Raw genomic sequence first — 13,053 nt, 5'->3', positions numbered from 1 at the left:
CTAGAGAATAGACCAGCGAAGCGAAGTAACCTGTAAAGAAAAAGAGTCGAAATGGATGGAATGGAAGTGATAAAGTGGTAGATTGCTGTGTTCCTAATATAAAATCCTAATTAACCCTCCCTCGCGGTGGGCTCCAGATGAAGATCGAAGTTTGTGATTGGTTATAAACTATATGTAATCCAACAAACACAAACCCCAGGGAAAGAGTGGTCCAGACTGGATAGGACGAAACCTTCTCCTAAGTTTCTTAAGGGAGGACGCTGCCTAGGATTTAAGTAGATTAGGATGGTGTGGATTGTGAAGGGTAATGAAAGCGAAATAGTAAGAAGAGGATAACCGGGTCGTCTGGGTACGATAGTAAATAAGCCTTCCGAAAATGGGATGGAACCGTGGAATTGGATGGCGGGTGTATATGGAAAGCGTGAAGAAGATGCGTAGATTGCGTATGAGAAATCAATAAATGTGAATCTTAGAGGGGTTGTCTGAAGTGAGTGGGGGACGTTCCGAGGGGAGATAAGAAGATGACTAGGAGTCGGAATGTCGTTAACGGGCTGAATCTTGAAGAATGGTGAAAGTGTCTTTAAATTGACAATCTTTCTGAAGCTTGGAATGAAGCTATACGTCGCAGGAGTATTGACTGAATCGAGGATGAAAGACTAAGTCTGTCTCGAATGAAATCGCTCCAGATGAGTTGACGGAGGGAAAGGATGTCTTGAATACACTCCTAACGGCGATGGTTGGAAGGTGTAGAAAGAGTAGGAGCGGTGACGGATTGAATGGAGGAGAGGAAGTAGGGAAGTACTGGAGGTCTGGATAGAAGTTGGATATTCAACTCTGAGAAGAAGAGGCGTTGGATGAGGAGGATGACTGGTCTCGGATGAAATCCTCTCTTAATGGAAAGCGAGATGACTTCGGATGAATGGAAGTAAACTTGGTCTCGACGGAGGGTGGAACTGATGACTGAATTGGACTTGGGTTTGGGCTTGGCTTGAACTTGAGCTTGGAATTGAAATGAATCGATGTGGATTGACTTGAAATTGACTTGACTTGGATGAAAATTGACTTGCTTTGAAGAAAGTGGGGACTGGGTGTAACTTTCCTGTCATTTCGTGTAATTCTACTACAGCTTTTATACTAAAAGCTACGTGAACGAAATACCAATCTAAGCTACTGAAAACCGAGTCATATACTGTACAAAGTGTCAAGAATGAGGCTACGCAAGTGTAACAATAAGCAAGAACAATAAGACATGTCAATATCGACACGACGACAGATAAGAAATGAATAGGATGAGTAAGAAAGAAGTGTATGACGAAGGTGAATGGTAATACAGATTAGATAAAAGAAGCAAGGATGAGTCAGAAAGCATAGAAGATTGGTAAGACAAAGACAATAAAAGCGCAACAGACAATAGAAAAGATATAAATAAACACAAAAGGATGAGTAAGACAAACCAAAAATAAGTTGGAATGAGTAATCCGCAGCCTGACGCTGAGTAAGACCATTGAATTGATAAAAATAGAGTTGACAGTCCGGCTGTGCAAGGCAGTGTAGAAAGCTATGCAGTTTGATGGTTGACTGATCCGTCGCATAGCCTTGATGATCTGACGAAGTGACATGATCCGGAATAACGTGGCTTCCATGTGACAAGTGTTGATAAGATAAGATGTGTGGATGACTTATGGAAAGAATGACTGCTTGGGTTGAGGGCGTCGTGTGTAGATCCAAAATGAACATCTCATCTCCAATCAGGATTGGGGTATGATAGCGCACCTCGCGCTCGACGCACCTCTAGGAAGAAACGCCCGGCTGCACCTACCTCTATCCCTACTACAGGGCCCCCGCACTCCCAATCCATCCGCTCTACTACTACCAAAGCCGCCCTCGAGAAGATCGTCGCTACCCTGTCTATTGCGGACGAACAGGCTGGCCACGTTATAGGGCGCGCGGGAACTGGCTTACGCCAAATCCACGACATCTCGCATGCAAAGATCTCGGTCTCCCCTGTCGTCACCTCCGGTTTGCGTGCCGTCACTATCAGGGGCACCGCTCGTGAAGTTGGTGATGCTCTTTCTGCTATTGGCAAGCGGATTGCCCGTCGTCGCATCCGCAACCCTAGGTCCAAGAAGCCTAAACAGCCTCCTGCGCCCACTGCTGCCCCTCCTACCCTCGTCGTTGAACCTCCTTCTCCTACTCCAACCTCGAGCTCTACCCCAACTACGCGGACATCCCGTTCCGGGACGGCTTCTCCGCATTTTTCCACTCCTACGGCTGTTGACACTCGCTCCAGCCCATCCTCGTTGCTCGCCCCTGGTTCGCCTATGGAGGTGGACGCTCTCAGGGCTCCGCAGCAACACTCTAACGGTTACTCTTGCCCCGGGCCTGTTCAGCCTAGGGAGGGAATTCAGACCGCGCGTCGTGGCGGTGGACCGCCTCGTGTCTTTGGTGCAAACCGTCCACGGTGAAGACCAGGTCGTTGGGACACCGACCTTTAGAGGGGAGGTGATGTCAGGATACGTATTGGTGCCACCCCTATCCGTTATCGTTATCTGTTACGGTTCCACGCTGTCATGCCTTGTTCTATCTTTGTGTTCGGTCCCACGTCTATTGTTCTCCTGTTTCATCTATTGATAGTTGTCATATGTTGAGTACTCTGGTCCGGGAAGTAGTTACTCCGGTCTCCATGTATATATAGGGTCCTGGGGTCAGTAGTCAGACCCCAGCTTTGATATCAACTTGGTCTTTGGGCACTCTTCTCTCTTGACTTAAGTCAATTCCTAACAGTATCTGCCGTTTTATCCGCGGTAAGTTGTATGTTATTTACCTTCATCCCGGAACAACGGAATGCGACAAAGAACTCTTTGTGATGAGGCGTTTTGACAGGAAAAGGGCCACAGGTGTCCGCAACAATAAGTTTGAGTGGCTGATAAGCGCGCTGGCCAAGTGATCTTGGCGGATGCGGGGTAGCCATGTGTTTGGCAACAATACAAGGTTTGCATTTGATATTTTTGTCTTTGATATTTAACTTCATGACTCTTTGAACTAGTATCCACGTCGCTTGTTCACCAGGATGTCCCAGTCAAAGATGTTGAAGGTGGAGTGTTTCCGGCACCTTCACATACATTGCACGTTCAACGGATGAATTATTGTTTGTAGGAACAAACATGGTATTATCCATTGCAAATAGACCATGGATAAGTGAAGCGGAAGCAAATTCGACGCCCCTTTTGGAGAGGTGAATACCGGATTTGGGTTGAAAGTTGCAACCAAGAGTCCCTGCAATGTATAAGCGACTGACAGAGAGCAGGTTTACTGCGGCTGACGGAGCATGGAGGCAGTTGTTAAGCCGGAGTTTAATGGTCTTTCCCTTGTAAGTAATATCCAGTATACATGTTCCCTCCCCCTTGAGTTCTTAAAGTTCTTAGATTTGCCGTCGTGACGTTCCTAGCATCGCTCTTGGAGTACGTGTGGAACAGCGCTTGTGATTTGACTATGTGAGAGATTGCCCCAGAGTCCAACAGGATTGACATTGACAGGAAAGATCTGGTATTTGCGGATGCCGCAATGGGTTCTGGTACGTTCCCATCAATGAATTCTTCAATGAGTGCACAGGATATTTCTCCACTTTCTACAGAGCCAGCTTCAATTGCAATAGACACCGATTTTGTCTTCTTGGCTGTCAGTGCTGCTCGATATGCTGGACCCTGGCCTTCCATTCCACCGCCTTTCGCCCAACAATGATCTTTGTCATGGGAACGGTTTTGACAGTTAGTGCATCGCACTCTATTTGGATTATTGGCGTGCTTGGCAATGGGACAACTGTCATTAGAGAAATTGGAGTATTTGGAACCCGGAGGGTGACATTTTGAGCCCGCTTCTGCTTCAAGACGTTGACATTCAATGGTAAGTCGTGCAGTGATCCTCTCTAAAGCAGTATTTGGTGCGGATGGGGTACGTTCTTCATCTGTTGCTGTTTTGTCTCGATCCAGCGTATCCTAATAGAGCTGAATCATCAGCTGTTTGAAGTTTGGCCAGACTCCCGATGATGGTAGACCTCGAATAATATGATGAATGATATCACCTTCTTGGTAATCAACCCACATGTCTTTGAGTCGTTCCCTGCCGGTACGAAATTTGTCAAGGTACTTCTCAATCTCTGTATAGTCTTTGAGCTTGATTGATGCTAACCTCTCTTTAATGGCAAATTGAGCGTTGATGTTGACCCGAGCATATCTGGTCATTATCTGATTCCATACCATTTGTGCAGTGACGTCCTCTCCTGCATTCAGATTGGATTTGACGAGCGCTGAAACCTTTCTAGTTATCAGTGTTTTAGCACTGTCATCATTGCTCCACCACTTTTGATAGGCTGCAATCACATCGTCCAAAGTGTCATCTGCAGGTTCTGTGGGTTTCAGTGACATATGGTATCGTGCAGTTCTCTTTTCGGATCCCTCTATGTGCCCATAGACTCCACAGTCCTTTAAGATGTTCCTCATATCGTCTCTCCAAGCAATGAAGTTCAATGTTTCCTCGAGATTGACAATGTGATTGACTTTCGCATTTGCAGGTGTAATTTTAGAGCTCATTGTGATATTATTGATGGTTGTATGGGCAGCATTAGGGACATCCCCTGCCGTGGCCAACATTTTGACAAAATGGAGTGTATATGAGTTTGATGCTAGAGAGAATTGATATCCCTTGAGAGTATGCTAGACGAGTCTGACAGCTGAGTCTGATGGTGTGTTTGTTTGATTCAGGCGCGTTTGGGGCCCATAACCTGAAGGAAACTGAACACACGGTAAGTCTCAGTCAAAGGGAAGAAAGACTCTATTATGAACCTGAACACACGGTGAGTCTGTAAACTACATTAGCTATCTTGTAGAAACAACATAAAAGCAAATGTACCTCAGTCAAAGGGAAGAAAGACTAAGGTGCAAAAACTAGAACTGGTCTGTATAAGTGAGCTGCTCGTAGCTACGGAAGCTGATGAAGAATATACGAAGGTGATGCGTTGAACGATATGGGAAGGATGACTACTGGATTTGTGATTGGACAGGGGCTCTCGGATCCAGTGTTCCAAATGTCGAATAAGGAAGGTGAAAGTACAAAACAGGAAGTAGAAAGAAAAGGAAAGAAAACAAAAGAGTGAATGAACCATGTAACAACATCCGTATTCCAACAAATACTGACATTGTACTTGTAGAGCACTATGGCACGTGCTTGTTGCTCTCAACACATATGGTAGAAACATCCTTAAGAAGCTTTTAAATTGCTTCAGAAACTACAGATTTTGAGAAGAGCAAATTATTTAAGATTGAATTCATAGAGGCAAAATTGTAATTCTGTGCTGCTTTAGCAATTCTGATTCTGAGGCAATTGAGTGTTGTCCCACGCTTCTAATGACCAGAATTGCCTCTGAATTGTGTCACTGAATTGGCTCTGAATTGTCCATGACAAACTAGTAAATTGATTAGATCTACATAAATAAGTAAGCATTTAATGCTATAAGCAACAAGAAACCTTTGAAATTCAAACAAATTCTCAGCAATGTTGAGTAGAAAGTTATTTGAAGTTCCAACCTTTTTGCCGAGCCATTACCGGCTCAAAAAGCGTTTCATTCCCTGCGAAAAGCCATAGACGTTTGACAGCAGCTGAAATTCAAAGACCGACCTTCAAGCCGAAATGGCGAAAATAGCTCATTCAATCTCCGATAAAGCGTGCCGATTGATCGCCGGCTCAATAAGCATTTCAAAATTTTGGCTGGAGGTCGATGATACAAAACGAATTCTTCTACAGGAGGACTCGTAAACACTTCATAATCAAATGCTTGTACAAACTGAAAACCTTGGAAGACTGCTTCATGCAGACGCGCATTGGCATGGATTTTTTTAATTTCACGACTTCTTTGGTAAATTGTGGGACACATAAAATGATTTTAAGGTAAATACAACTTTGGAGCATTATCTAAGTAACCTCAGCAGTGTAAAGTTCGCTAAATACTTTTCCTTCCTCTCCATGTTTTGGGTACCTTTACACTGTACAGAGATAAATGGAGCGTGTAGTGTCCGGTGTCCTTGTCTGCCGAGCCTGCGCCGAGCTCAATTTTGAAAGTTGACAAAAATGGAAGTTACGATGCGCTGCGATACAAGGGTACGAAATATGAATCACTTTCTTCATAAAAATGCAGTTGTTATGATGATTGTGTGTAAAAATACAAATGCGGTAATGTGCGATGCAAGAAGAAAAGAGAAAAAAATGCTGTGTCCGATGAGCGAGAAAGAGAGATGTGATGGGGTCGGAAACCTGATGGGTCGAGACAAGAATATGGCGGGATTGCGCCGCCTAGGGGAGAAGGGTTGCAGTTATGCGGGAAAGAGAAATATGGAAGGAGAGTGTGTCGTGAGAAGTTCTATGGTTGAATATGGACGTGAAATGGGGGTTCATGAACGTGATTCGGAGTCTTGGATGGAATGAGAACGGCGGTGGAGAGGTCGAAAGCAGCAAGAAAAGGGAAGAAAGAGCTTCCTTGCTTCCATGTCGCTTCGTGGAGATGAAAGGGGATATAATGGTGGCATTCAATATTGTCGTTGCCGTTGTTGGCGCTGGTTCGATACAACAGGCCGCGGAGATTTTGGGACCTGCTTGCGGAAGCGAGGATCGCAGTTGTAGTTTTGCATCTTTTGCATCATCTCCCTCGTAAGATACACCTTTTCGCCCTCTTCTTCATAGAGCGCGTGACGGTCATCTATGGTCTCCAGGAACGAGATCTCTGCAGGATGCACGGTGCACGACTTGGCGAGCCGGAAAATGTAGATAAACTCGTGCTTGAAGACTTTGACGTCTACAGGGGCTATAGGCGATTTGAAAGACGACGCTGTTTTGAACGAATTAAAATCGAGAAAGGGTTGACAAAATCGCGAAACTGACCTTGTACAAGATGGACGTCAGACCCATTGATTCGCGCAAAGGCAAAGTGCGCATCGTTTTGCATTATGGGGCTGAGCTCTGGGGATTCTGTAGCGAAAGTCATGCTAAATTCGAAGTGGGGAAAATGAGTAAAAAAGTTTGCAAGGACGAGTGGGTTTTATAGTGCATGCTCAGGCCACGAGGGTGAGAGGCACAAAGTGAGACGCTCAGTTACGGAACAGAATAAGCTGGGAACTGTGACGGGTGGCCAGGACCCAGAACACCCCGATTATCTCCGATTGGAATCTCTCAAGAACTCCCACTTTTATCGCTTCATCCTTGATCCTCATTTTCTCTTTCACGTGGCCCTCTGCTATCATTGTCCTCCTTCAATGCCCGGCCGTTTCTAGATCTCTTTCTCTCTCAATATCCCAGTCCAGATTTTCATTCACCACCGTATCTGATTTCTTTTGATTTCATCGACCAAGGCCTAAATCATGATTGTACCGCTGTGCATTGGCCACCAGTGACTGTATCTAGACGACCCTTCTCAGGCCCTTACACTAGGACGCCACTCTCTATTAGGGTCTTTGGGGCCATCTACAACTCTGTACCGGCTTGGTCCACGCAAAAAAATAGAAATAAACATCTATTTCCCGCATAACTAACCGGTGTTAGCACAGAAAGGCGGGATTATTGTCATCTCGTAAGGCAAATCGAGGTAGGCTTCGGGCCTCTCTACCTCCAAGCTTCAATTACTTACCGTCGCAAGGGTCATAGGCCACAACATATACAATGCCTCTGATGGCCTTACTAGGGCCTTACACGAATCATATTGGCACTTTTTTTAAAAAAAAAGATTCTAGGCCCACTCCAATCAAGGCCTCTACGAGGTAAAGTTGACTCGAGAGTCGAAGCGACAACTCAAGGCATGGGACATTGTCCAAACATAGACCCAGCACCGTAAAAAATGCTTCCAACTTCTCCAGCACCGCCAATTAGCAATCTTTAGCCGAACCGCACTCTACGCACATTTCCGGTGCGACGGAAAGTGCTTGTTGGGCATTTTATCTCAGAGTGGAAAACGTTCTATGGGGGACAAGCCAGCACGAGCACGAGTCCCGCATAACTTTTGCTTCTGTAATAGCGTAATCGTCGGAATTTATCACGTCTTCCACTAATTTTTCACTCGCAAGCCCAAGTGAGCATGAGAGCTCTTAGACTTCTTTTTACTGATTTAACATATCCACTCAGTGGGTTTAAACCAAACCTAGAAGACTGATACTGATTTTCGTGTCGCTTCTTGGGTTAGGTTGCACTCTGGAACGTGAATTGTATCAAACTTTGACAACAACGCCGGTACCGGTAAGCATCGGGGTCATAGACACCGAGAAATACATTCCGTGCCCCGCTGAGGGTCAGTGTCAGTTAGCCATTCAATATCAATGCTCATACTCAGTTGAGTTGCTTCTAACTTTGACCCTTCTCAACTCTCATAGTCCGATGCAGATCGGAATGGCCGAAAACAAAGTGCTCCAGCAGCGGTGCCAGGGCGTCGTCCAGTCAACCCTCGGGCCTCCTTAATTTGCAACCGTTGAAGCTACGACTGTTCGGAAATTACTTGGATGTTAGTGACAAAAAAAACAGTGATTAACTTTGCTAGGTCTTTCCGACGCAAGCTCGATTTCACGTATCCACTGCATCACATCAACAAAAGGAACGTCATACACACCATACCTCCCTCACCAGGTACGCACCTGTCCGTCACTGCCTTTGAGGCATTGAATACCCTTGGAGTGCACTATGTGTGCATTATGCGCATTGCACTACGCATTGCAGTCAGTGCTCACGTCACCGATTATGACGCGCGACTTGCAAAGGCACGGCATTGAATAATAAATTGATTGCTCACCTGTGGCCTGCAGTCCGAAGTGCGAAAACACCTGACAAAGAGCCATACGTTCTCGCCCGTCGTCTCCCGAAGATCAGTCAAAAATACTCGTCTTCACACTCACCCGCCGCCGCCGACGATCGTAATATTAGAAACTCCACGCTACGCAATGGATCGCTTAACTTCTAGCTGGACCCTCGTCAATTGATTCGGCAGTTGGAGGCTAACTCTGGAGTCTGTGAGCAGGTCATTATGATTGCTCCGTTTTTTGGGAGTGCATCGACCTTTGCTTTGACACAGATAATGGTGTTTTGTGCTTATCTTTGATCTTCTAGGCTTATGCATTCTCATCCAGAGAGCAGACAAATTTAGGACAGATACCACAGCGCTGCCAGTGAGCAGTTGATTCACAAATGTTGTCAGCCGAGGCGGCACCGTCAATGTATTATTTGGGTATGTGGGTTCCAGGTGTCCCGCCAGGCGTATAGTGGGCTTGAGCCTCGAGCTGGTTGGCAGTGCCAGTGCTCACTTCCCTCGGAGATGGTTGTCATTGATGGTTTTTCTATCTATCATATTGTATTTTTGAAAACGTGGTCTTGCTCAACGAAACAGATATAGCTAATCCACATCGCTGCCGTGTTCCCATACGTACGTACGGGCGTCGGTCGATATGGCCACTTGCTCTTCGATCGAACATGAATAGTATATTTTTTACAGATGTGCTCTATTGTGCCCGAGGCGATAACTGGTGCTGGTTCGGAGGGATAGAGGTCTGGACTCTGAATCGGAGTTGTTGGTTGATTATAACCACTATCGAGGTTGATTATCATTGTACTTGTGCAAAGCTCAAACTCTGATGTAAATTTAGACATCTGTCCTGAAGTTCAAGGCCAGGCAAGCATCTTGCTTAGGTGTGTGATATGTACAGCTTCAACGCGGGGAATGCTTGTTCATCTGTCACCTTGGTATATTAAGTATGCGTGCTCCAATATTAAATCGATGACAACGAAACGCCGACAAACTCAATTGGTCAGAAGAAGTCAATCACTTTATGGCGTTGTGCATCGTTAGGCGCCAAGAATACAGTGGTAAGTCCAATACGATAGAAACATGCAGCAATACATATGCGTCTCAATTTAATTGCCCCAGTACCGGTGCACAGCTTAAGGTTTCTTGGATAATAATATGAATTTATATCCAACGGACTCGCAGTAGTAGGCCAAGCTTTTCAGAGATTTCAATAGATATTCACTTCATTCATAACCACTTAGTTTACTTGCTACAGAAGGCCATGAAATTGAATGCTATATGCTCACCACATCAATATATCTGAAGATGAATATGAATATATATCATTGTTATTTTCGACCTACGAGTCGTGCTCCCCGTGAGCCAGGTAGCTAACCATTTCCTCAAGCCATTTGTACTCAAGAACGCACTCGTGCTGCGCATACAGTGTCTTCCGGTCAGCTTGTGCTACAACACACCTCCCAAGCGCTCCTCTTGTGTTTCTTATATCCCCAAGTGGCATACAAGTACAACAGTACTAGTAGAAGGCCGGGTCACAGCCTCAGCAAAAGTATATATCCCTGACACTCTCGGCAGGGAACTCAGCGACGTTTGCTATTACCGCATAGCGCATGTGATGTGCATGTATAGAATACATATAATATACGTCGAGCTACGGTTATGCTTCACAAAGCCTCGAGGATTCCGCCTCGCCGGAAAAGGTCAACCTCAGGCTTGGCATCTGAACCCCTTACGAACATCTCGGAATGTATTCTGTCCTAATCTTATCACATCGAATAGTTAGTCCTTGCTGTGTATATGCACAAGCCACAGATATGCATAGACTATTTTGTAGGTCAGACGACGGATACCCTGAAGTTCCCAATGAAATCTTTGCTTAGTTCCAAAATACTTTCAACGAAGGTTCAAAGCTCCGATGTCGGACACTGTTATTGGCCCATGAAAGAGTTTTTGTTCCACATTCATAGCAATTCACGCGCTTTCAAAAAAACTCCTCGCCTTCTACCAATATCGAAGCCTCACCAAAGCCTCCAGGCGCACCCGACTATACCGACGCGCAGGTCTAAGCACACAAAGCATCCAAAAATAGTTCTGACTGATCATCGATCACTGCAGTCTATTTTTAAACTCTTTGATCATGATCTCCCGTGCGGGGCAGGACCTCGAACAGCGCTCGATTTATTTATTGTATGTTCGATTCTTTTTCTTTTCATTCCACGATCGACGCACTCATTTCAAAAATTCAAAAATCAACAGGCTGCGCATGCGCTTCTTGTGTAAGGTAGACGTTGAAAAACCTGGGTGGGTGTGAGATTTGTAATGGATTATTGCGTATCGCGCTCTATCTTGCGATCCGCAGTATGTACGAGGTGCAGCTCCGCATGGGGAAATGTAGATCATCGTCTGCGAGAGAAGAAAGAAGCTTGTGGTCTTCCCATCGTCTGGAGCTCGCGCTATCGATATCCTTTGGTTTCCGGAGCTGATTCCTGCAAAGCGTGTCTTTAGTAATAGAAGACTCCCTTGGAAATTTTGAGGAGGGATGGTGGAACTTGTGAGAATTGATGTTCTAAGAAATATCGGCTAGTTGTACATTAAGAGGTGTGGTAGTAGAATTTTAATATATCGCATAGGGTAAACTATTCAAACGGAAAGAAAAATTTATAGCGCTTCATTGTAAAGAAGAAGAGTTCCTATAACCCGAACCATCTCCAAATTTAACCCGTTTCTTTGTTCAAGAAAACTCGACACTTTCTTCCATGAAAGCACGCTGGCCCTCAACTACAGTCGTCCAATGCGGAGCTCTAGGAAGCGTAAATCCTTCAGACACCCGCGCATACGAGATGCCTCCCATTTTTGCGACAGGCTTGAGCTTCCCTGGATCAGGTATCCCGCGGACAGGATCCAGTACGTCATTGCGCATGTGGATGTACTTGACGCTTGCGACGACGAGTGTCGACGCTATGACGTTCGTGGCTGGGTTCCTGATCTGAACGGTATCGAGCAGCTGCGGCGTTGACGTGTTTGTTAAGTTAGTTGTTCCGATGAAATCAGATGCAAGATACGCACTTCGCACTCCATCGAGAATGCGCTTTCCTTTACGCGTGCAGCTTTGACGTGTAACTGGTGGATGTGTTAAAAAGACAAGAATTTTTATACAAAAATTAGGACTTACACTAGGCGCCCTCGTCAGTCCGCTGCTTGGCCACTCACTGACATCGGAAGGAAAAACGACAGAGCAAACATGGGACTGCTCTACCCACGGCGCACTGATAATATTGACGGTAAACCCAGTTCCTGAAAGGACATTGCGCAAGGTATCTTTGGGCTCCCCGTTGACGTGTAGAGCTCCGAATGCTATCGTATGCGGACTAGGCGTGATCTAATTAAAATTGAAACGGAAGATGAGCTCATTATGCGTATATCAGATACAAGAGTGCAAATTACCATGTTGAACCAACCGTATCAGACGGCGTAAGATCAGCGGGTATGCGGGCTTAGTAAATTGAAATGAAGTACCTAAATGGTGCGAGATTTTCTACTCCTTCAGGGGAGATGGAGGATATAAAAGCTATTGGACGAGGTGCAATATCTGCGACCATTATAGCGTACATCCTTCTAATAAAGGGTCAATTCACAAAGTCATCCCAGTTGTAGGCGTTTACATACCTGGTCGTTTCCTCGGACGGGTCAATGACGGTCCATCCTAATTTTTCTCCTTCTGCCCATGCCTTTCCTTCAGAAGAAGATTGAATACTCTCCCCATATCTCCAATTTGGAACAGGGGAGGTGGTGTATTCAAATCCTTTCTCGTGGTCGAATTGGGCGAGCTTCTCAGCTGGCATGTGGATTCAAATAAGATTTAATTGAGGACTGAAGGCGATTCGAAAAATGGGTGTCGAACAGTGACTGGAGATGATGATAACGCTATTCTTCAAGACCTTTTAAGCAGAACTTGCCACACCAAAGATAACTCAAGTCTACAAGGAAGCGTCTTCCTTGACCAAGTAACATCATAGACTATGCAGTGTCATCCGGATGGGCACTGTATTGCGGAAAACGCATCCGGTCAGCAAAACCCAACGTTTAGTACCACAGTACAAAACATCACCTTTCATCACGAGAGAAGACATGAATTAAAGGCCTTGCGCGACGGCAAAGGGCCCAAAAATAAGTCTCAGTCTCTCTATTTTTATCCGCTCTATGGACGACGCAAATCGCGGATA

General features: G+C 45.4%; 4 protein-coding genes across 4 annotated transcripts; 1 reads left to right on the top strand and 3 right to left on the bottom strand.

Annotated features, from left to right (window-relative positions):
• Positions 1-1,674: 1,674 nt before the first annotated feature.
• On the top strand, positions 1,675-2,465 carry JR316_0009689 (uncharacterized protein; the record flags this gene model as incomplete). Its single annotated transcript, XM_047895379.1, has 2 exons — positions 1,675-1,702; positions 1,753-2,465. The coding sequence occupies 2 exons, from the start codon at positions 1,675-1,677 to the stop codon at positions 2,463-2,465; spliced, it is 741 nt and encodes a 246-aa protein (XP_047745098.1).
• Positions 2,466-3,960: 1,495 nt separating this feature from the next.
• On the bottom strand, positions 3,961-4,649 carry JR316_0009688 (uncharacterized protein; the record flags this gene model as incomplete). The annotated part of the gene is made up of 2 exons (XM_047895378.1): positions 3,961-4,054; positions 4,102-4,649. 2 exons carry the CDS (start codon positions 4,647-4,649, stop codon positions 3,961-3,963), a joined length of 642 nt encoding a protein of 213 aa, XP_047745097.1.
• A 1,929-nt stretch (positions 4,650-6,578) lies between these two features.
• JR316_0009687 (uncharacterized protein) lies at positions 6,579-7,033 on the bottom strand (the record flags this gene model as incomplete). The annotated part of the gene is made up of 2 exons (XM_047895377.1): positions 6,579-6,877; positions 6,931-7,033. The coding sequence occupies 2 exons, from the start codon at positions 7,031-7,033 to the stop codon at positions 6,579-6,581; spliced, it is 402 nt and encodes a 133-aa protein (XP_047745096.1).
• Positions 7,034-11,561: 4,528 nt separating this feature from the next.
• Positions 11,562-12,672, bottom strand: JR316_0009686 (uncharacterized protein; the record flags this gene model as incomplete). The annotated part of the gene is made up of 5 exons (XM_047895376.1): positions 11,562-11,834; positions 11,897-11,950; positions 12,003-12,198; positions 12,347-12,445; positions 12,497-12,672. The coding sequence occupies 5 exons, from the start codon at positions 12,670-12,672 to the stop codon at positions 11,562-11,564; spliced, it is 798 nt and encodes a 265-aa protein (XP_047745095.1).
• Between the last annotated feature and the right edge of the window lie 381 nt (positions 12,673-13,053).

Source organism: Psilocybe cubensis, chromosome 9 (genome assembly GCF_017499595.1).
Source record: "Psilocybe cubensis strain MGC-MH-2018 chromosome 9, whole genome shotgun sequence".
Taxonomy (NCBI): domain Eukaryota; kingdom Fungi; phylum Basidiomycota; class Agaricomycetes; order Agaricales; family Agrocybaceae; genus Psilocybe; species Psilocybe cubensis.
The sequence above is the reverse complement of the archived record's forward strand: the minus strand, read 5'-3'. Positions and strand labels throughout refer to the sequence as shown.